The 24,819-nt window shown below is 33.3% G+C and overlaps 1 protein-coding gene across 1 annotated transcript in view; it reads left to right on the top strand.

Moving 5' to 3' along the window:
- Papolg (poly(A) polymerase gamma) overlaps positions 1 to 23,948 on the top strand; it is a 37,218-nt gene extending 13,270 nt beyond the window's left edge. The window contains exons 8-22 of the mRNA XM_046423493.2: positions 2,015 to 2,104; positions 5,802 to 5,940; positions 7,407 to 7,479; positions 8,394 to 8,514; positions 8,827 to 8,911; positions 9,318 to 9,371; positions 11,424 to 11,543; positions 12,582 to 12,691; positions 14,409 to 14,530; positions 14,775 to 14,950; positions 15,486 to 15,574; positions 15,653 to 15,873; positions 16,386 to 16,451; positions 16,776 to 16,832; positions 19,863 to 23,948. Coding sequence (XP_046279449.1) covers positions 2,015 to 2,104; positions 5,802 to 5,940; positions 7,407 to 7,479; positions 8,394 to 8,514; positions 8,827 to 8,911; positions 9,318 to 9,371; positions 11,424 to 11,543; positions 12,582 to 12,691; positions 14,409 to 14,530; positions 14,775 to 14,950; positions 15,486 to 15,574; positions 15,653 to 15,873; positions 16,386 to 16,451; positions 16,776 to 16,832; positions 19,863 to 19,961 — 1,622 coding nt within the window. The 3' untranslated portion in view covers positions 19,962 to 23,948. The remainder of the gene's footprint in view (positions 1 to 2,014; positions 2,105 to 5,801; positions 5,941 to 7,406; positions 7,480 to 8,393; positions 8,515 to 8,826; positions 8,912 to 9,317; positions 9,372 to 11,423; positions 11,544 to 12,581; positions 12,692 to 14,408; positions 14,531 to 14,774; positions 14,951 to 15,485; positions 15,575 to 15,652; positions 15,874 to 16,385; positions 16,452 to 16,775; positions 16,833 to 19,862) is intronic.
- Positions 23,949 to 24,819: the final 871 nt, after the last annotated feature.

Genomic DNA, 24,819 nt, shown 5'->3' with positions numbered 1-24,819 from the left:
TATTTGTGTAGATAATATATAGATACCATGACCATCCTGTAAACCACAAATTAAATTCGAAAGGTTGTTTATGTTTTTAGTTATAGTTCACAAACTTATTGGTCTCAGGACCATTAAATCTTAAGATTTATTGAAAACTACAAAGTGCTTTTGTTTATGTGAATTATATAAGTCAGTATTTACCATATTAGAAATAAAATCAAAATTATAAATAATTATTAGTTCATTTAGAAATAATAGTAATAAATCCATTATAAGTTAATGTAAATAAATTTTATGTGTAAAGAATGACTTAAATTTTTCAAATCTCTTTACTCTTTGACTTAACAAAAGTCAGCTAAATTATTCTATCTGCTTCTGTAGTCAACTTCTTAAAATATATTGTTTTTGTTAAAATATAAGAAGAAAATCTTGCCTTTCACTATAAAGTTGAGAAGGGGGAATGTTTTAATAACCTTTTCAGATAATTGCAATTATTCTTATTTGATAGTACACCAAAACTTGACCAGTGACAGTTTTTTTTTCTTTTCAACAGCTTTTTGAGATATAATTACATACCATAAAATTTATCCTTTTCAAGTGTACAGTTCTATGTTTTAGTGTGTTCACAGAGTTGTACACCATGATCTAATTTTAGAACATTTCATCATTCTCAAAAGATCCCTCATACCCATTTGCAGTCATTTTCCCTTCCAACCCCTGCCCCCCATCTCAGGCAACCACTAATCCTCTTTCTGTCTCTATAGTTTGCCTCTTCTCACATTTCATATAATTGAATTATGTAATATGTGGTCTTTGTGTCTGACTTCTTTCACTTAGTATAATGTTTGTGAGTTTCATTCATGTTTGTAGTTTGTTACTTTTTTATTGATGAATAAAGGTGGTAATTTCTAAAAGGTTAATTACAATATTGAATCTAAAATCACATCAATGAAATTTTGTACTCTCACATGAAAATTTGCTGTTTTATCCTTTGAATGGATCTTATGGATCCTTTCCTCATGTGTGGTTTTATACTATATCATGCCTTGGTCATTTGGAAAATACCGATTCAGAGTTATTTGTATTTTCCAAATGTTAACACATTTCAGTATAAAATATTTTCTAGATTGCATTCATTATTATCACCACCAATTTTGTTAGAAGTCTGCCAGGATCACAGTAGCAGATAAACGTTATCCAATGTTCTAATTTAACAAAGTTTGCATTTTATTATTGGCAATAAATTGTGTCATTTGTTTTCCTCGTGTCATTTGTTTTCCTTGAAGTGAGGAGCTTACTTAGGTCAATTTTTAGTAACTGACTGTGAATAACCATAGTTTATCTGTCAATCATACTTTCAAGTAAAATTGATGTTCCTTGAAAAAAAAAAAAACAAACAAGTAGTTCAGCCTACAGTGCAAACTCTCATACTCATTTTTCCTTTATTTAACTGTGTATGTTAGTAAACCATGTATTATATTCTAGTACACTTTGTTGCCATTGCCTTGATTACTTGCTAAAGTATTAACAGGGATGCTTTTGTACCAACAGTGCAAATGTTAATACAGTAAGTAGGACAAAGAAAGCTTTGGTACTATTATAAAAATGGTTTTAACCTCACGTATTCTAGAGGGTCCAAAGTCTGTACTTTGAGAACCATTGGTTTTAAGTATCTTGCTTAATTTGTTATACTTTCAGAATGTAACAATAAATCACATTATTTGTGAATAAGGTTTGTGTTGAAGCAAGAACAGTTTTACAACTTACATGCATTTAACAAAGTCAAATAAAGAAAAAACTAAAAAGATACTTAGAACCACATCTACTTTAATACTGGATTTCATTGCCCATACACTTTTAATTCTTCAAAAGCAGAGTACTTATATGTGAATGCTAAATTTCAAATACATATATAAAATAAACCCTGACATATATCTTTCATTTTTAACATTTGGGAATCTGGAGGTTAGGAGGAGGGTATTTTAATTCAGTTTTGTTGCATAGTGGAAAATGAATGTTTTGTCTTTTTCAGGATGTAGAGTTACCGATGAAATTTTGCATTTAGTGCCAAATAAAGAAACTTTTAGACTCACCCTAAGAGCAGTCAAATTATGGGCAAAACGTACGTATCCAAGTCTTTTATGTTTACGTTATAAAATTCCAGTATTCTGTTGCCAGTGATAGAAGCACATATGGAAATTCTAAGCCTATTGATAACTATTAAGGATTGGGGCTAGCAGACTTAGAAACAGCTATTTGTTTTCCAATTATAATGATTATGATATTGTAATATGTGACTCTGCTTCCACCTTCCTTGGGTTAAAACTAAAAGCCCCTTAACCTTCCATCTTGGATTTCAGCCAGGCGCTCACAACTTGAGAGGCCCTTTACCTAGTCCTCATTCCGTATTATTTGTAACTTCAGTTACATGTCTCTTAACAATGGTGATACATTCTGTGAAATGCATTGTTAGATGATTTTATTGTTGTGTGGAAATCAGAGAATGTACTTACATAAACCTAGATGATAAAACCTACTATACACCTAGGCTATGTGATACAACTGTTGCTCCTTGGTTGCAAACCTATGTCGCATGTTATTGTACTGAATACTGTAGGAAGTTGTGACACAACGTAAGTATTTGTATATCTAAAGATATGGGTGGGTCAGTGAACAAGCAGTGAGTGAATGTAAAAACCTTGGTCATAGGGGCTGGGAGTTGTGGCTCAGTGGTAGAGCACTTGCCTAGCACTGGTGAGGCCCTGGGTTCTATCCTAAACACCACATAAAAAACAACAATAAATAAAATAAAGGTTAAGTTCTTTTTTTAAAAAGTATTTTTAAAAAATAAAAAACCTCAGTCATTACTGTACACTACTGTAGACTATAAACATTGTATGCTTAAGCTACACTAAATTTATAAACAAGTTTTTTTCTTTCTTTAGTTATAAATTAATCTTAGTTTACTGTGACTTTTTTACTTTACAAACTTTCCTTTTTTTTTTTTTTAACTTTTGGACTCTTGTAATATCATTTAGCTTAAAACATAGACCGCAGTAGTACTTGGGTGATTAATGCAGGAGGATGGCTTGAGCTCAGAAGTTCAAGGACATCCTGGGCAATATAGCAAGATCCTGTCGCTTAAAAGAAAACAAAACAAAAACATATTGTACAGCTTTACAAAGAAAAAGAATTTGAGGGAGTACTGGGAATTGAACCCAGGAGTTCTTTATCACTGAGCCACATCCCCAGACCCAGATCTTTTTTAAGAAAGTGTTGTTGAGGCTGCCCCAAACTTGTGATCCTCCTGCCTCAGCCTCCCCAGTCACTGAGAATGATGGGTGTATGCCATCACACCTAGCCAAAAATATTTTTTCTTTATATCCTTATTATATAAGCTTTTTAAAATTTAAAATATATACTTTTAAGTTTTGCTTTAATACTCTTTTAAGTAATTAAGACATAGGCCTACATAGGATTAGGATCATTATTATTACTGTCTTCCATCTTCACATCTTGTTCCATTAGGCCTCACAGCCAGTATGCATGAGCTGTCATCACCTGTAATAACAGTGCCTTTTTCTGGAATACCTCTCTCAGGACCTGCCTCAAGCTTTTCTTGGGGAAATATATTACTCTTTTCAGAAATATGTCCATATGCTTGTTTTGTTTCATGTTTTCATCATTGATTTACTTATAAGCAGATAATGCACCATGAATTCCTTTCTCTTAATGAAAATCCTTTCTGTGTTGGAGGTCCCTGTTTTCAGTTTTTTGTTTTATTTTGTTTCGTTTCGTTTAGTAGTGGGGATTGAACCCAAAGCCTCATACATGCCAAACAACCTCCGTACCACTGAACCATATCCATATTCCTTGTTTTCAGACTTTTTAGAGAGCTTGTTAAGGTTTGCATTAGCTTCTGCTATACCCTTCAATGTGAATTTTCTTGGTGGTGGTGGTTCTTTTTTTTCTGCAGTTTCCTTTTTTCTTGCCTTTTCTTCAGCTATGTATTCATGAGGAGGTGGGAGTTTATTGTCTCCATTGTAGTCTTAAGGGAACACCATCATATATGGTCTGTCATTGACTGAAATGTTGTTATGCAGCTCATGACTGCACGTTTAAAAGATTTTTACACTTCTGGCTCCATATTTTACATAGTTTAAAACAACACTCCAACAAAGTTTTGTGCAATTACAGAAATGTTTTCTTATCTGTGTTGTCAAATACAGTAACCTTATGACTATAGAGCTCTTGAAATGTGCAACTGGAGAACTGAATTTTAAATTTGTATTTCATTTCAGTGAATTTAAAGCTAAATAGTTCCCAAAGGAAGTGAAAACATATACACTAATTCTTGTATGAAAATGTCTCCAGCACAATTATTGATAATAGCCAAAAAGTAGAAGTCATATGTTCATAAATTGACGAATGAATAAACAAAAGGTGATATATCTACACTAAAATAGTATTTAGCAGTAAAAAGAAATGCAGTACTGATACATGATACCACATACATGAAGCTTGAAACCGTTTTGTTACGTGAAAGAAGCTCGTCATAAAAGACTGTATAGTGTATGATTCCATTTATATGAAGTGACCTTCATAAGTATTTCTGGAGAAACATAAAAGTGTATTAATGGCTACCCACCTCTGGGAGAATTGAGGGGGAAGAGTCGAAGTGTCACTGTTAGAGGTTTCTCTTTGGGGTGATGCAAATGTTTAGAAGTGACTATAGTGGTAATTGCAAAACTCTTTGAGTATACCAAAAACCATTGAATTGTTTAAAATGGATGAGTCTTATGGTACGTGAATTTACATCAGTAAAACTGTTCACCAAAAAACAAAAAGAAAAAAGAAATAGCCACATGTGGCTTGTGGCTACCATATTGAACAATGCACTTTGTCCTCAGATTCAAGTACATTTTGCAGTGAAAGAATAAGGTGAACAATTTGCTATGTGTGTGTGTTTTATTGAGCCCATGGCCTTGTACATGCTAGATAAGTACTTTACCACTAAACTATATCCCCAACCTTTTTATTTTAGGTTGAGGCAGAGTCTTTGCTAAGTTGCCCAGATTGGCCTTTAACTTGCTATCCTCCTGCCTCAGCCTCCTAAGTAACAACAATTTGTTTTTCCTTACAGATTAAATATCATATTTTTTCAATTCTTAGATGCATATTTTTTACATTGAACATGTCCAAAATTGGCATTTTATAGTTGAATTTTTTCCACCTGTTCCTTAATGGGACATAAAATAATGTTATATAATTGAGAGCATCTTAGGTTTGGTGAAACAAGGTAATAATAATGTTTTATAGATTGCTGTAAGAAACAGTTTTATAATAGATGAGTATATCAATGGTGTATTATACTTTATGGAGTGGTACCAGATTCTGTGAGATACTGAAGTTTATTGCCAATTTTACACTTGATTTTCAAATACTACCCATGAGTGTGATTATTTATGAAATGTTCATTCTTCCCCATTTATAGATCCTCCAGATGCCTTTACTGATTACTTTTTTCTCTAAATCACAAATATTAAATGATGAGAAATTTCAATGTAATTTCAGTAGAGCCCAGCTGTAGAGTTGGAACTAAGGCAGGGAACTGAGGTGTCTGTATTGGAAGGCAAAATAGACGTAGTAAGAGGAGCAATTTATGGTTGACTGTGGGCCTAGCATGAAGTGTTGCTTGTCAGTTTTAATGTGTCAATAAGGGAAAACATTCTAAACAGGTCTTAAGGATGAAGTTATACTATTGAATGTCAAGGATAGTTGATCTAAACAATAATTAACAAATGTAATTAATTTTCTAGGACGTGGTATTTATTCCAACATGCTGGGATTTCTTGGTGGTGTCTCCTGGGCAATGCTAGTTGCAAGGACTTGCCAATTGTATCCAAATGCTGCGGCTTCTACTTTAGTTCATAAGTTTTTTTTAGTTTTTTCCAAGTGGTAAGTATTCATATGTGTGTATGTATATGTATTTTGATGTTTACTAACTTCTGCCTATATGTAATTTTATTTGGAAATTTAAGACCTGTACATAGATTTTTTTTTCTGTTTTACATTCCTTAAATTAAAAGTTTAAAAACATCAAATTGGTGGGAGGCAATAGTGGGACGTCCAGACCAGAAAGCATTTTTTTTTTAACTTTTAAAATTGAAACAAAAATTGTACACATTTATAGAGTACCATAATATATTGTTATGATAAATGTATACGTTGTATACTATTCAAATAGGGTAAACATATCTACTCAGACTTTTTTTTTTTTTTTCATTGAAAATGTTCAAACTCTTTTTTGGTAGCATTATCTATAGTATGTGTTCACTAGAATGTACTTATTTTACAAACTGTAACTTAGTACCCATTGACTAGCATGTCCCCATACCTCTATCTGACCTACTTTTCCAACCTCTGGTAACCACTAATCTGCTTTTAACTTCTATATCAACTTATGTGAAATCAGTATTTTTTAAATTCTACATATGAATGAGATGATGCAGTGTTCGTCTTTCTGTGCCTGGCTTATTTCATTTAACATAATGACCTCCATTTCCATCCATTTTGTCACAAATGATTGGATTTCTGGATTTCACCCCCCCCCTCTGTGTGTGTGTGTGGGGGGGGGGGGAGATTCCACTCAAGGATTCAAGCATGCTAGCCAAGCACTTTACCACTGAACTATATCTCTAGCCCCCCTTTGTTTTTTTCTGATACTGGGTCATAGCAAATTTCCCAGGCTGGCCTTACACTTAGGATTCTCCTACAACCTCCAGAGTAGCTGGGATTACAGGCATATACTATCCTAACTCATTTCTTTTTTTGTGAATGAATACACTATGGCACAATAATTGTAAATGTGGATTTTTAGCTTGCAAGAATGGTTACAATACATTTGACTCTGCACATTACCAACTACGCAGAAGTGGTAAACTCTTCTCATCTGTACAATAGAGATAATAATCATAGCTACCATATTGGTAGTATTTTCAGTAAATGTTAGTTATTGCTGTTATTAAATTACCAAATTTAAATCTATGAAAGCAAATGAGAAGAAATGAAAAGATTCAGGTACCAATTAGTTAAGATTCAGGTATCAATTATTTATAACTAATAAACAACTGTTTGCCCATTTAAAAAACACTGCTTCAAAATAGTTTTCCTTTGTATATTTTCCCCTTACCTCTTTCTTTTCTTTTTTCTTTTTTCTTTTCCTTTCCTTTCCCTCTCCTCCCTAACCTCCCTATCCCCTCCCCTGTTTCTTCCTTCCTTCCTTCCTTCCTTCCCTTCTTTCAAAGTTACCCAAAATATCTGCTGTATAAAGGTTGGAACAGTCTAATGATTTTAGTTCTTAATATTTCATATAGTATCTGAAATGAGAGTCTATGTAAGTTAATATGCTTCATTCGTGTTAGGGAATGGCCAAATCCTGTGCTATTGAAGCAACCAGAAGAAAGCAATTTGAATTTACCCGTCTGGGATCCTCGGGTATGTGATTTATTGTGGAATTTCATTAAACCTTATAGTCTAAAGATAATTCCTCTTGTTCCCATTCTTCTCCCTTCTGTATAGCTGTGCTCCTTTCATTCCCTTCGCTGTGTTTTTTGGCATGGATGATTTGAATCTAATGCTGATCCAAATGTTATTTCATTAAAAATTGCCTATGTAAGATTAGATGAGTGGGACTAGGGCTGGAGCTCAGCGGTACAGCACTCATCTAGCATGTGCAAGGCACTGGGTTCTATCCTCAGTACCACATAAAAAGTAAATAAACTAATATAAACAAATAAATAAAGGCATTGTGTTCAACTACAACTAAAAAAATATTTTAAAAGACTAGATGAGTGTGTATATCAACCACAATATCATAATCCATGGTGAAAAACTGTCTCACAAGTAATTAGTTACTAAAAATAAAGTACCGAGATATATTAGAAAACTTACATTGCAGTACAATTTAAACCACATTTCTGTTTCCAAGATAGCATAATTTTTGTGTACTTTGCATTTTAATTTGTTTTTAGCTTGAGTGCTCCTTCGTCTTATAACTAAGGGGAAGTCATCAATTGAGTGGGTGCATTGAAAACCATTGGACCAGATAATGCTTTTTATGATTATGATACTCTAATTTCCTTGGTTCTAAATGACTATTATTTGGAAGGTGCACCATTGATTTAACAGTTTTTCTGAAGAAAAATAAACTGCAAAAGGGTCCTTTGACTTTGATTATTAGACACATCTAACTTCAGAAAGAATTGTAGTTGGGGAGGGGAAATGTGCTTCTTAGAATTGGGGGAAACAGTATTAAATTTATATTTCATATTCTTCAGACTTTTGGGGAAATGAAGTGAGGACAACTGAAATAGGAGAATAGATCAATTATTCTGCTTCTAATTTCACAGGTAAATCCATCAGATAGGTATCATCTCATGCCCATAATCACCCCTGCCTACCCACAACAGAATTCTACGTATAATGTGTCCACATCAACTCGGACAGTAATGGTAGAAGAATTTAAACAAGGTAAACATGTTGGCCCTATTGCCCTTTACATATTCCCACAAGGTTGGTTGACAGTTTTGTTCTCTATTGCAGCTATGGATTGGCAATTAGAATTATGTAACACTCTTTCTAAAACTTCTTTCAAATATTTTCCAAAGTATATGATAATATTAAGACCAAAAATTGAGCTAGTCCAGTTATGGTTTAACTTAATTTTTGTGTTCTGAGAAACAATATATTTACATTTTGTAACAAAAGAATTTTGGGGGAGTGGAGTGATACAAGAAATCAGACTCTCTCTTTCTTCTTCCTTCCCTCCCTCCCTCTCTTTAGGTCTTGCAGTTACAGATGAAATTCTTCAAGGAAAATCAGATTGGTCCAAATTACTTGAACCACCAAATTTCTTTCAAAAGTATAGGTATTTGAAATTTTGCATTTTGTGTGTGTGTGTGTGCAATCACGAAGAATGATTTTAAATTTATTAAAGTTAATATATGGTATATTAATATTTGGTAAATGATAGCTGTTTTTTAGATTTCTTAAGCAAAGTAGAAAATAAGTTAATTAAACTCCTCTGTGTTAATAGAATTCCTTTATTCCAGTAGTAACTAATCCAGTATTAGTGATTTTTTTTATGTGAATTTTTTTAATTATAGGGCCTAGAATTAATTTTATGAAAATCAGAGCATACTTTAATTTTTATACACTGTGCTGATATTGCTCTTGTTCATTGGGAAAGAGAATAAAAAGGTAATAATGGAAAAGCAGACCCTAATAATGTTTCTGTCTTGTTTTTCTGATTGTTGCTGAAAAATTCTTCATAGACATTATATAGTATTAACTGCCAGTGCATCAACAGAAGAAAACCATCTAGAGTGGTAAGACTTATATTCAACTTCTCTACCTACTGTGTGGTGAAAATAATATATTTATATGGTGCTTTACCAATTATGAAATACTTTGATTTCCAAAATTATTAATCTCTCCCTTCTTTTTCTTCCACCCCTCAACTCTACTCACTACCCCTGCCCCAATTCCACTCATTACCCACCCCCCAATTCCCCCAGTACTAGGGATCAAACCCAGGACACTCTACCACTGAGCTACATCCCTGGCTCTTTTTTTTTTTTTTTTTTTTTTTGAGAGAAAATCTTGCTAAGTTGCTGAGGTTGGCCTAGAACTTGGCAGTATTCCTGCTCTAGACCCCCAGGTGACTAGGATTTTCATAGTTACTATATCTTATTGGTGGCTGGTGTATATGACCATAGAGCACCAGTGATTAAGAAATGCCACTAAGTTAATATTTCAGAATTGGGAGTGATATGAGATAAGAATATATATACAGATTATGCTCTTTGTTGTTTCTCAGAATCAGATTTGAATAAAAGTTTTTAGGTGGTTTGGATGAGTCTTTGCATCATGATTTCCTCCATCCAAACTCAAAGGAAAAGATAACATTATTTTAAAATTTAGGAGATGGTGGCATGGAAGGTCTCAGAATGTAAGTTTCTGTCAAGAGAGAAGAGATATGGAACATATATATTCTTTCTAGTGCATCTAAATTCATGCTCTCTGCCTCTAGTATATTCACATTCTTGACTCCATTGGGCAGAACTGTTGGGCCACCAGAGATGGTTGTACTTTCCTCATGTCTGACTTCTAGAAAAGCAAAACATAATACTATCTTATTGTTGCTTCAAGAGTTCAGTTTTATTTCATTGGTAATTAAAGAGACCCTGAAAATATTTGGAGCATCTTTGGGTCATTTTCAAAGTATTTTTCTAGATCAAGGTTCAGGAAATTATAGCCTGTGCCAAAGTCAGTCTGCCACCTATTCCTTAAGTTTCACTGGAGATAGAAAATGCTTGTTCACTCACTTATGTGAAACTTATGTCTGTGGCTCTTTGCATACTTGATAGCAAAGTTGAATAGTTGCAAAAGAGACTGTATGGCCCAAAAAGCCTAAAATATATTTTGTCCAGCTCTTCACAGAAAAGGTTTGCCAGCCTCTCAGATACTAGACCAAAGCAGATTTTTGTGCATCTACTGTTAAGGCATACACAAATATAATGTGCAAGGTTTTGTTGAAGATGTTTGAAAGATTTCTTTTTTAATGTTCTCATACTTGTTCTAATTTATAAAGTCACTAATAAATTAATATTTTGCTGGAGCTAGTCACATTTCTTTAAAAATTTTTTTTAGTTGTAGATAGACAAAATACATTTATTTGTTTGGTTGGTTACTTATTTGCTTTTATGTGGCTCCAAGGATCAAACCTAGTGCCTCACCCATGCTGGCTTGCTAGGCAAGCACTCTACCACTGAGCCACAACTTCAGCCCCCTCATCATATTTATTAAGTGAGATAGAAAATGAAGTTGCAGAAATCTGATGAAATTTTGTGTATTTTTCTAATATTTGATTTGAATTTAGTGACTTCTTATTAAAATGCAAGGTCTAGTATTAATTTTGTGAAAATCAGAGCATATTTATTTATAAATTATGGATCTGAATTAGCATCTTTGTTCACATTATTAAACATATCTTGGCGTTTGAGTTTAGACATAAGATTGAAAGTGGAAACAAAAATTAAAGACCAGCTTAATCAAGAGTTTTTGTTCATGCTCAGATTAGGACTATTTTATAGTCTTAACTAAGATGGGGTATTTTAGATTCAGAAATGCATTATATTGATCAATTCTTTTTTTGATCAATTCTTTTTGTTTAAAAGAAAACAAACTTTAAAAGATAGAATATACAGGAACTCATTAAATGTGTCATTCATCTGAATGGTAGCTTAAAGAGGCTGTACTATGTTGAACTACAGTTTTTAAATGAACATGTAAGGCTCCATAGCTAATATGCTGTGTGATTTACTTAAGTATAGTTTTCAAATTTGACATAGACATAAGAAAATTTTTACTTATTTTAGGGTTGGGTTAGTAGAATCTAAAATCCGTGTTCTTGTTGGAAACTTGGAACGGAATGAATTTATTACTCTTGCCCATGTGAATCCCCAGTCATTCCCAGGAAATAAAGAACATCATAAAGAGTAAGTTAACTGTTTATTTTTTTTTAAGTTAATTGTTTCTTAATATTACATTTCTTTTTTAAAAAAATATTTTTTTTTAGTTGTAGATGAACACAATATCTTTATTTTATTTGTTTTTATGTGGTGCTGAGGATCGAACCCAGTACCTCATGCATGCAAGGCAAGCGCTCTACCACTGAGCCACAACCCCAGCCCCTGTATTACATTTCTTAATGTCATTTTGCATATGCATTCAGATCAGTTCTAAGATTGTCATATAACAGGTATTGATGGGAAAGTGAGACATATGACTGAATATGAGTGACCATGGATTAAAAATAAGTACGTAATATTTTATGCAAAACAAGTCTCCTATCCCACTCTTCACTGGGTTTATATTTAATATTAGTATAATTAATAATATTTTGATAGCCCATATAGACGTCAGTAAATATTCCCATCAAAATATTTGGAGCGGGCTGGGGATGTGGCTCAAGCGGTAGCACGCTCGCCTGGCATGCGTGTGGCCTAGGTTCGATCCTCAGCACCACATACAAAGATGTTGTGTTCGCCGAAAACTAAAAAAAAAAAAAACAAATATTAAAAAAAATTCTTTCTCTCTCTCTCTCTCTCTCTCTCTCTCTCTTTTAAAGAGAGAGTGAGAGAGAGAAAGACAATTTCTTAATGTTTTTTATTTTTTAGTTTTCTGCGGACACAATTTCTTTGTTTGTATGTGGTGCTGAGGATTGAACCCGGGCCGCACGCATGCCAGACGAGCGCGCTACCTCTTGAGCCACATCCCCAGCCCTCTCTCTCTCTTTCTTTAAAAAAAATATATATATATATATTTGGAGCATCTTCATTTTCAAAGTGACTTAATTATTTCAGAACAACACAGGATAACTTCACCAGTGTTATGGATGTCAGTTTTAAGAACTTGGCCAACCCACTGAAATTGCTCTTTATGACATAGACACATAGAGATGAAGTTTTAATTCCAAATAGCTTCTGTAAAATTGTTTTTAAAACTAATGGAAATTCTTAAATTTTACTTTATAGCAACAATTACGTATCAATGTGGTTCCTCGGGATAATTTTTCGGAGAGTAGAAAATGCAGAAAGTGTTAACATAGACTTGACATATGATATACAGTCATTTACTGATACAGGTAAGACTTTGTCATTGTAGAGCTGTGATTCTCAACCTTGGCTGTGACTCATTATCATCTGTCTAGGATCTGCTGCCTGTAATTTTTTAAGTTCCACAGTTGGTTAAATTAAATAGTATATACATATTATAGAAATCTGCACTGTTATTTAAGAAGGGAAAAAATAATGAAGCAATTTTCAAGACATTAAGGAGGGGAGGGGGTTGCAGAAAAATATATATAGTTTGCATAAATAAAAATATATGTGTATTTTTGCTTACAAATCCATTTGAAAAGATATTTATTTGAGAAAAAGAAAAGAAGCAGCAGCAGATGTCAAAGGTTGTTGCTTCTAGGTAGGAGAACCAGTGTGTCTAGGGGGACAGTGATAAATCTCTGAGTACTCATAAATCCTTTGAGTTTTGGACCATGTACATTTGTTATCTGTTTTACAACAAAAAGAAAGCAAGCTAATTTTTACAGGTGGTTCTCTGTGTGCACAGCCAGGGTTCGTAACCACAGTCATAAAGATGACTTGATTTCTGTGTTTTTTTAGAAAAAATATCAGTCTTGCTGAATGTGTTTCAACATCAGTGAAAATAATGTCTTTCATATCTAGCCCCCAAATACACCTCTTTGAATATCTTAATATATTTGTTATAAATTTGAGTTGTTGAATCTGAAATAGTATACATGCTGTTATTATTCTTGACTTACCTGGTCTTCTGAATTCTTTTGAACTAGCCCTTTCATTTATATGATAATGTAGATTCCCATACTTCACCTAGAACCACCAAGTCACACTCTCTGGGGATGGAACCAGAAAATCTACAAATTATGAATTATGATTATGAATAAGCTCGCTAATAATTACATTATAAGCAGTTAGAAATGAAATAGCCACTGGGATGAAAACAGGTATAAATTATTCCATTCTAATTGAGGGTCAAATTCAAAAAGGAGAAGGTTGCGATGCTCTGTTTATTATAGATGTATAAAATGCTCCTTTCCAGATATGGAAACTTAAAGACCCAAGAGATTAAATAATTTACTACATTTTACAGTAGTTTCTGTGCAAAACAAGCCTCCCATCCCTCTCTTCACTGGGTTTATAATTTAATTGGCCATTCACAGTTAAAATACATTAAGTAATTTGTATGATCATTAATATATCTCATTATCTTAAAAGGTGTGAATAGCAGTAGAATGGGAATCTGAGCAGTATGTATTCTGGTCTTGTCCAAGTCTTCAGGGCTTTTGAGCCTAATTTCCCCACCTGTACAATACGGATGTATTTGTAGATAGTTTCTGAAGTCTGATGTTTTGTGATTATTGTGGGTTACAATAATAAAATAAGCCTATGGTAGAGGGGGATCTTGAATTGCATCTTGGATACTGGCATAAGAATTAGTTTAGACTGTGGGCAAGGAATTATGCAGAAAGATTGCCTTTTGGGAAAATAGCAAAAAACAATATTTGGAAAAAGTCTTTTTTCCATTTATTTTGTTAATGACACTTGATTATGAGAAAGTCTGAGAAGATAGACATGTAGAACTAGTCAATTCTTGGATAGGATTGTAGCACAATGCAAATATTCTAGAAATATTTAATCTGTAAGAGGTGTCTGCATATGTGTGTTTGTGTTTGGAAAATATTGAAGATATATGCATTGGGGAGAAAAAAACAGCTCCTAGTTCAGAAGGAAATTTCCACTTAACATGGTTAACATTGTTAACAGTTTACAGACAGGCAAACAATATAAATATGCTAAAGGAAGGAATGAAAATTGAAGCAACTCATGTAAAGAAAAAACAACTTCATCACTACCTTCCAGCAGAGATTCTTCAAAAGAAGAAAAAGGTGAGTCTGTAATCTTAATTCTCCAGTATGGCTCCACTCACATAAATGATCATGAAATCAAATTAGAATTTTAATGTCTCCCATACTGATTAAGAGAAGAAGAAACTGGTATAGACAATCAAGGACTAAAATCCTTACCTTCAGGAATTATAAAAGATGATTTGCTTTTATACCCTTCAAAATTGAAACCAGTCTTATATTCTCATTTGTTTTTTGAAATCCTAATAATTTTCCTCTGTTTCAGCAAAGTCTGTCTGATGTCAATCGATGTTCAGGTGGACCTCAGTCCAAAAGATCATCTCTGGACAGTAGTTGTCTGGATAGTTCCAGAGACACTGATAATGGAACGCCTTTTAATTCCCCAGTGTCTACAAACAAATCTTCCAAACCTGAAAGTCCTCCTGCAGGAGAAGCAGAAAGGTCTGTATATCAAAGTTGTCCTTTTAGTCTTCTGGTTTTTTGAGGATATTACGAATTTTTCAGTACCTTTGCTAAATATCTTTTTTTTTTATATTTATTTTTTAGTTTTCGGTGGACACAACATTTTTATTTTATTTATTTTTTATGTGGTGCTGAGGATCGAACCCAGCATCCCGTGCATGCCAGGCGAGCGTGTTACCGCTTGAGCCACATCCCCAGCCCAATATCTTTTAAAATTATTAAAAAGATTTAGATTTTTATAGCTACTGGTCAGTTTCTTGTTTAGAAATAGTCTACAATTTGTGGTAGTGCTGTGAGATATGGTATATAGGCTTAGAAACGTGGGAATCATTAAGTACACCAGAATATACAGATTTTTTGCTTAGATTTTTCTGTTAATTCTCACTGAGCCCTTTGCCTTTTTCTTCATTGAAATTTTAAAGTAGGAATATTTGAATGAATTCTGTTAAAATTAGAGTTTGGAAAATAAGCAATATTTAATAATGTAATGATGATAATTTAACATTTTTATTAGGAATAATGCTGAACCTGCTGCTGTAATTGTGGAAAAGCCACTGAGTGTTCCACCAGCTCAAGGATTATCTATTCCAGTCATCGGTGCAAGTAGGTGTCTAAAACTATATTACGAATGATTCTAATATATAGGTATTTAATTATTAAAGTTGTTTTTCTCTTTTTCAGAGGTTGACTCTACAGTGAAAACTGTATCATCCCCAGCTGTGTGCACTATTCCTACTGTGGTAGGGCGAAATGTCATTCCTAGAATCACAACACCCCACAACCCTGCCCAGGGACAACCACATCTAAATGGAATGTCAAATATAACTAAGAATGTTACACCCAAAAGATCCCATTCCCCATCTGTAGATGGGACTTCTAAAAGGTTGAAAGACATAGAGAAGGTAAAGTTACAACTTGAGTGGTGTTTTAGTATGTTATTAAAGTAAGGATAATACTAAAGAAATCCACAATTCTCCATAGCAATATTAGTTTTCAATTAGGAATTGAAAGTTTGAAAAGAATATTAGGAATTGACAGTTTGAAAAGAATATTTCAGACCCTAAAGGAACAATCTTCCTAAGTTCAAATTACTAATGTGTCTAAATTTATCCTTGACTTCTACAAGTCATTATTGGTAATTAGATTATTTCTTGTGTTCTGTTGATATTCTCTGCTTCCAGTAGGTGGTAGTAAAGCTTTATTTACTTGTTAGAGTCTTTATTGATTTAACCAAAAAGCTGTAAAAATGAAGGGTGGCAGTTGAATTCAGTCTAATTTAAATTTCCTTCCCTCACTACCCCATGTTTGTGGTAGTTTTTGATGAGCCTCATTATTTATTATTTTCTATTTATATGGATTTGTATGGTTTTTGCAGGTATGTATTAGCAACTCATTTTTAATGTTTATATTTTAGTTTATTCGACTCGAATCAGCATTTAAGGATTCCCATTCTGCTGAAGAGAGAAAAAGAAAATCAATGGTAAATATATTAATATGTTTCAGAATGTTTAGTTTTAAAGAGCAGTGTATCAGGAAAAAAATTATATAAGTAGGTCAGACTAGACTTGTCAGACTTTAGTTGTTTTATTTAAAAATTTTTTGGGAATTTTTTAAGTTGTAGATGGACATAATCCCTTTATTTTACTTTTATATGGTGCTAAGAATTAAACCCAGTGCTTCACACATGCTAGGCAAATGCTCAACCACTGAGCTATAACCACAGCCTCTTAAGTTTTATTTTAAGTAGGAATAAGTAATTGTACATGGCAAAGTTTTCACTTGTATATAATTCTTCTGTTTTTAGGATGCCATTGGAGGAGAATCTATGCCTATTCCAACTATTGATACATCTCGCAAAAAGGTAATAGATAGTCTTATTCACAGGTACAATACATAAGTAAAAATTCATAGATAATCTACACATACAAAAAGCTTATTAAGAGCTTAGCATTGGAGAGACCCAGCTTGGTAAGGATTAGTCCAGTGATTACATAAGAGTTGGGCACCATAAATTCTCTATATTTTGCCTCCCATGGCTACAATCCTACAATCCCAGTGGCTCAGGAGGCTGAGGCAGAAGAATCACAAGTTCAAGGCCAGCCTTAGTAACTGAGGCCCTGTCTCAAAATAAAGTATAAAACCAGGGGCTGGGTATAGCCCAATGGTTAAATGCCCCTGGGTTCAATCCCTGGTGCTAAAAAAAAAAACAAAAAAAAATCAACACTGGAAAATGGTAAGATTTTCCCCCTATTCTCAAAGACCAGCAGTCTAGTTAGGGTTAAAGATAGAAATAACATACAAAGTATATAGTTCTGACTGACTGTATATAACTCAGAAATCAAGAAAAGAGGGAGTAATTTAAGAAGATTTCATGATATTAATGTTAAGGTTTTGTTCATCCTTTGTTTTTTATTTATCTTTAAAGATATAGGAAGGGGATATATATGCTCAGTGGTAGAGCACTTGCCTAGCATGTGTAGCCCTGGGTTCAATACCCAGCACCACCAAAATAAAAAAGGGTGGTCATCCTAGGAATTACCAACACCTAAGAGTAGAGCTTTTTATTTTGTACCACTGCTTAATGTTAAAATTTAGGTTTGATAATTAGAAACTTTTTACATATTAATATTTTGAAGGAAACAAATACAGCAGTATACATAGTAAGTACCTTTATATAGAGCACGAACTAAAGAGTCCCTAAATCTTTTTTGTTTGTTTTTTTAGGTGTGGATAGACACAATACCTTTATTTTATTTTTTTCTTAATGTGGTGTTAAAGATCAAACCCAGTGCCTCACAGATGTGAGGCAGCCCCAAGAGCCCCTAAATCTTAATTCAAAGTTTAATCTTTGAAGAGTTACCTTTGAGACAAATAATATATAGTTAAGCATGATAAGCTAATAAACGGTGCTCAAAAAAAACTTGTAAATCACAGAAAGCCCTTGTCTGAGAAATTAGAGTGAACAAAATAGTTTATCTTTACCCCTCCCATTAAATGATAAAGTACTTCTCATTGCAGTCAGCTTGTCACTTGTGAGGTGTCTCAGGACATATTAGACATTAGAAAGCAAAGCAGTATCCTCACAGGCCATTAGTTGTATGATTTGGCAACACAAGACAAAGTTATAGGTGTATAATTATATTAAGTATGATAATGGAAGAAAAAAATTTTGAGGTGGATTTTTAAAGTATTAAAGAATGAAGTAATGTGTTCGGAGTTCTTAAATATTTTGAGTATAAAGGGTAAGTGGGTAAACCAGACGAATGTGGTAATTTTAATAATGCCTGAGTCTTCATTGACCTATCCTGTACTTTTATCTATGTCCAAAATTTTTCTTTTCTTTTTCTTTCTTTTTTTTTTTTTTTTTGTACCAGAGATACTCGACTGAGCCACATCCCTGGCCCTATTTTGTATTTTATTTAGAGACAGTGTCTCACTGAGTTGCTTATTAGCACCTCGCTGTTGGCGAGGCTGGCTTTGAACTGATTCTCCTGTCTCAGCCTCCCAAGCTGCTAGGATTACAGGCATGCCCCACCACACCCAGCCATAATTTTTTGATGGAAGTGAAAATAGAGAAATTTATTTAGCCAATGTACCACAGAGAATTTGACAAGAAACTTTATTATGCTATTTCTTTTCTTTTTATATATATATATATATATATATATATATATATATATATATATATATATATATATAACTTTATATATATATATATATAAAACTTTTTTTTGTTTTTTTTTGTTTTTGTGCCTTTCTGTCCTAATGTTGCATAGTTATCAGTGAGGATTAGTCCAATGATTACATAAGAGTTGGGCACCATAAATTCTCTATATTTTGTCTCCCATGGAGGCCTTCGAAATGAATCTTTATTAAAAATCAAAATAAAACCAGGATACTGGTTTATACAATATATATATATATATATATATATATATATATATATTAGTTGTAGATGGATACAATACCTTTATTTTATTTATTTATTTTTATGTGGTGCTTGACTCAAACCCAGTGCTTCACATAGGCTAGGCAAGTGCTCTACCACTGAGCTACAACCCCAGCCCCTATCATACTGTTTGCATCACACAGGTCTATATTTTTAGAAGTCTTTCTTTGCTTCTCAATTCCTTAGGTTCTTCATTATATAATAATCTTTAGCATCCTCCGAATACCTCACACAGATGTCCCTGAATTTCACTGTCATCAGTTACCTACCTAGGTTAAAAACTTCGGTTTTCCAGAAAAATTATGTATCTCACGATTGGAAGATTGATGAATGTATTACAGAAACTAGTTGAAGGATATAACTCAAATATCAGACTTTCTTCCATAACCCTCATTTTTCATTTCACACCCTAAGAGTTTCCTGTTTAGTTACAGTGTACTTCCTGTTTCTAGTATCATTGCCTGACTTCAGGGACTAGGTTCTTTATGCATTTTTGTTTGTTTGTTTGTTTAAACATTTAGTCATAGATGGATGGACACAGTACCTTTATTTTACTTATTTGTAGCAGTGCTTAGCATCTGTGTAGTATTTCTCAATCTGGAAGTAGCAATTGATTTAACATAGCCCTCTTCTCCTATACCTTCTCACCCTCATGCCAATTCTTCTCCTTTCCCTTGTTCCTCCACTTTTCAGTTCTGTGTTTTTTTTAAAAAAAAACTTCCAAAAGCAAGAAAGAAAATGAACAAACAATACCGGAAGGAAATATTCAACACATACCTGAGTAATTAGGAGCTTAAGGAATTTGGAGAGAAACAGTTGGATGCTTTATTTTATATATAGCTCTCTCTATATACAGATATCACATATATAATTCTTTATATATTTATATATATATATGTAAACATTTGCTTTTCCTTTTTTGTTTTTGTATCTTTCTAATAGAGACTACCAAGTAAAGAACTACCAGATTCATCATCCCCAGTTCCAGCAAATAACATCCGTGTCATCAAAAATTCCATTCGACTGACCCTTAATCGGTAAAAGCAGTGCCTCCTCACTTAAGTGAGCATGCAATCATATAGTGGCATAGATATAGCCACTCTTTTCAAAATAGAAGTGGCTGTTATACGTAAAATAGGTGAAAGTTACAGTCATCAGCCTAACGACCTTGAAGTGGTTTTTGAACTCTCACACTGACCTGCAGATGCTGTAGCATTCTCTCACTGATTGCTACATACACTCCTCTGAGGATCACCTGCTATCAAATTGTCATCTACACTATTATGGCTTCGCATTTGAAGGTTTTACTGCCTTAACTTTTGATGTTTGTTTCTCTTGTTATGGGAACCAGTTCTTGGCCACTTGGACACTGAAAACAAGTGCTAAACACTTTCTTTTTTCTTTTTTTAAGTCTTATGTTGTAATCATTGTATAGAACTGAAAAAGTTGAAAAAAAATTTTGTCTTGTAATTTTCCAAATGTTAATGCATTTATTTTAGTATCAGAGCCAGTTTCTGAAACCTGAGATGAATGAATGTGAGATATCTTTTCTGCTTCCTTCATTTGTGTAGATGTATTGTCTGTTCTGTTGGTTTAAATTATTTTTTTCTAGATGGCACATGGAATATTTAAACTTTTTTTTGTTTTTTTCTTTTTGTGCCTTTCTGTCCTAATGTTGCATAGTTACCAGGGAGGATTAGTCCAGTGATTACATAAGAGTTGGGCACCATAAATTCTCTATATTTTGCCTCCCATGGAGGCCTTTGAAATGCATCTTTATTAAAAATCAAAATAAATCCAGGATACTGAAAGTCAGTATATGAATGGTGAAATTGTTACGTATCCTACTATCTCATGCCATTCTTGTTAGTTGACCGGTATTTTTTACTGAGGATCAACTCATTTCACCATCAACAAGATACCTTTACATATGGCAAACTTGTATTTTTGAAGTGTAAAATTAACTCGGCATGATAATTCCTGACCATAATTTACCCCACAACTTCAAAATTTCTTCACGGACTAGGCATGCAGAAATAAGCAGTGGATTTTATTGAACTCTAAAGGCATTTTTGAATGACATTGTTAACAACCATTAATTGGCTCAGGACCTTTGTAATTTTTATTTAACTATATTAGTTGTCTTTTTTTACACTGCTTTTTTCAATGCACTTCTTAATATTTTTTAAGTTTCATGAATGCATGCTCAGTTTATTAAAATCCATAACCATGTAATTCTTGTAATATGTTGATTCAGTGTTTTGTAAATGAAGTCGTATGTATTTTCAGAGTATTTTTGTATGTACTGTAAGATACCATCTTTTCAAAGAGAAACCTTTAAAACCTTTACTGTCTCTCTTTAGTCTAATTTTTTAAATATGAATTATGCTTGAATTATTATATTTAAAATGAAAATGTGTAGATTGCACAGCCAGGAATGCCAGTATATGTTACAGTTCTTCAGCTTTCATACCACATTTAGTGGGCCAGTAGGAAAAACAGAATGGCACATTGAATAGTGAAGAAATACCTGGTTGTATATTTTATAGGACTCATGGGATGCCATCTTGTCAGTGGAGAAATAGCAGTCCATTTTCTCTTGCAAGCCCCTTTACTGTTGAGTTTAAATTCTTGAATTCAGATTGTCAGAGAGCAGTATCTCCCATCTCCCACTCCTGTTTCCCATCCTCTAGGTCTCTGAAATACAAATTCTAGTGTTTAGCTTGTACAAAGAAAAATGTGGCAAACTTCTAGAAGGAAAAATAATTGTTCCATTGTTAACTTTTTCCCTATCAGCAAAAGATAAGAATGAAATCCCATAACCAAGTTGTAGTTTCCATGGCAAAGTCATTCTCTTAGCTGACCCTTTTCCTGTATTCACGTATTTTTGGATTTGTTTTACAAATACTCTTATTTGGACAAAATTGAATGATTATGAAAGAATTGAATAACTGTCACTTGACTTCAAATTTTGAAAATTCTTTGGTAAGGGACTTAATTAAATTTTATATACTTGAAGTGTCTCTGTGTTTCTGTATTTCCTCTCCCCTGCTTTTATAAATCAGTCTTTAACATCTCTTTAGGAATTCCTTATAGGGCTGGGGATATAGCTCAGTTGGTAGAGTGCTTGCCTCGAATGTACAAGGCCCAGCACCACAAAAAAAAAAAAAAAAAAAAAAGAATTCCTTATATCTCCATGTTTACCCTGTTATAGAAACATATTCTTTGGAGTGGCCAGTGGAGTTTTTCTTTAACAAGAAAACAACAAATCTGACCCCCTACCATAATATAGTCATTTCTCTTAGATTAAAGATCCATTCTGCATGATGTTAAGCCATGGTCAATGGTTCAACATTAGAATCCTCAAGAATAGTATTCTTCAACTTGTTCAGTCATGGAGGTTGATAAGATGCTTTTGAGATGGTGGGTTTACTCAGAAGTGTATTTCTCATCCTGACAAGCAGGAAGGATTCGGTACATTTCGTGACCATAGCAGGAGCTTCCATTGTATTGGTTCCAAGGAAGTAAAAGGAGACAGTGTGGTCTAGGATTGTATGTTACGTTCAGAGGCACTACATGTATTCATTTTCAAGTGGAACTATACCTAGAAATACATTTCATAAAGTCCCATAACCTATTCTTCAGTATATAGACACATATTTATTTTCACACAGTATTAGATTTTAATATATTCATTTTTCAGTGACTAACTCTGGAGAATAGTATATATCAAAGGAAAATAGATGATGTTTAAACCTTAGGGACTTAGAGATAGTAACTGGCTGAAAACTTTGTAAAATTGGGGCAAAAGAATGAATTTTCCAAGTTTATTGGTGCTTAAAATAAGAACTTTATCTTAAGATGGTGTTAAGTGCTTATTTTATACTATAGTAGCAATTAAAGAAAATAGGCTAAAGTTATTTTCCACTATTATCCCACAGTTGTGAAATGAGAATTCCTAACTTGGGGATCATGAACCCTTTATATATGACATGTTTTTGTTTATATGCATTTTAGGGGGATGAGGGGTCATAACTTTCATAAGTTTCTCAAAGTGATTCATGACCTGAAAAAGGGAAAGGAGGTAGGAACCACTAGGATTGAACAATCCTAGAATATTTCAAATTTCCTCCATTTGATTTTGCTGTGGTGTATTTCTGAAAATGTACTGTGGCTCTTAACTAGTAAAGTATTGGTAGAGGATCTGGAACACTATTTCTAAAATTCTTTATATACTTCAGATGAAACATACCAACATGATAAAAACATACCGACATCAGATTATCATATGTCTTCATGTTAAATCCACTAACAGGGTCAAACCTTAGTTCTAACAAATTTAACCTAAGATCCATCTGAGTAAAATAGCTTAGAATGATCATTATAAGTGATATAGAATAGAAATAATCATCAAAGGTCCTAATCCTTTGCTTTCAGTAGCATTAAATTTTTCACTTTCTCCTCCATGTTTGTCATTCAGGCCAGAACACACTGAACAGACCAATAAATAGAAGTGTTTTAGTTAAAAATAAATATTTTTGTATAAAGTGTTTGTGTTTAAATAAACAACTGCCTAACAAATCATCCAAAGCTTAGAATCTAAATTGGTTGTGATGCTAATAACAAATAGTGCACAGATGGAAGAAAACCAGTCTCAATAATAACAAATTATTTCCTTTGAGGTTTTCTGAAGAATTGTACAACGTCATGTCCTTCCCAGATTCCCTAATTTTTTGAAATAATTTTATATTTAAAATCAGTTAAACATAAATTTATCAAGTTTGTTATAATTTTAAGCTATTACTGCATTTTAACAGACTGAAAGTACTTAGGCTGTCTTTGATGTAAATGGTGCTACATCATTTCACAGTATTCTATAAAATGAATGCAGCTGCTGTTCCTTTCTAGATGTTTGTGTGGTTCATATTAATTTTTCCTGCCTTTATTTGGATTGTTTTATTTCTTAGTTGTACATATGAGACTTATTTGTCTGGAATAAGTAATCAAATAAACTTGCTTTGATAAATAGGTGGTGGTTGAGTAATGTTATTTGGGAGCAACTCAAAAGTACCAGAAGTCTTTCCTTATTTTTCAAATTGATAGCCAATTTGGTCATTTTCACTCAGACTCTTTGGTAGATAGTGTTATCCTTTCTCACTTAATACGAAAGCAAAGCTCAGAATCAATTTGCCTCACACAGAATCACCTATTAAACATTTATTAGCAAGCAGTAACAGTTTGTACAATCTGCTCTGCATTCAAAGAAGTTTCAGCTTTCTGCCCTTTCGGGTGCTCTGACCACACTTTCATGAAAAGGTCACTTGAGCCATCTGTATCAAATAATGGAGGCAAAATTCTGTCATCTTTGAGGTCAGCATCAGGCAACCAGAGTCCTCTGTGCTAATGACTGAACAGAGGTGTGTGTAGCAATCAAACCTTAAATACTATACAGACAAGCATAGGTTACAAGGTACATTCTTGTAAGAACACAGTGGCTAGTCACAGCTAGTCTACATCCTGGTACTGGATTCACAAATTTGAGTTTCAAGGTTACTAGCAAGCCACATATGTCGCCAATGGGAACACACTGGATACTTATTAAGCTACAATCTCCTGTATTGACTGAAGTACAGACAATAGGACTTCTAGTAGTTACTTGTGAAGTGAGGGTTTCCCAATTGGTCAATCATCCCTGGACTGATTTTCTGATTGAAGCCACTTCCTATTCCTGGGATACGACTTATACAAATAGAATTGTCACACTGCTGAAATGTTTTAAAGTAAATTAACAAAACGGGTTACTTTGTGGATTCAAATGTGTTACAGAATTAAGAACAAAATAGATTATATTGCCTTTAAAGCTCATATTCTTGAAACTATCAAACTTTATGATCCAACC

The sequence above is a fragment of the Marmota monax genome, unplaced genomic scaffold (assembly GCF_021218885.2).
Source record: "Marmota monax isolate L192 unplaced genomic scaffold, Marmota_monax_Labrador192_F-V1.1 WCK01_AAM20220418_F8-fsc00015, whole genome shotgun sequence".
In the NCBI taxonomy this organism is placed as follows: Eukaryota; Metazoa; Chordata; class Mammalia; order Rodentia; family Sciuridae; genus Marmota; species Marmota monax.
The sequence above is the reverse complement of the archived record's forward strand: the minus strand, read 5'-3'. Positions and strand labels throughout refer to the sequence as shown.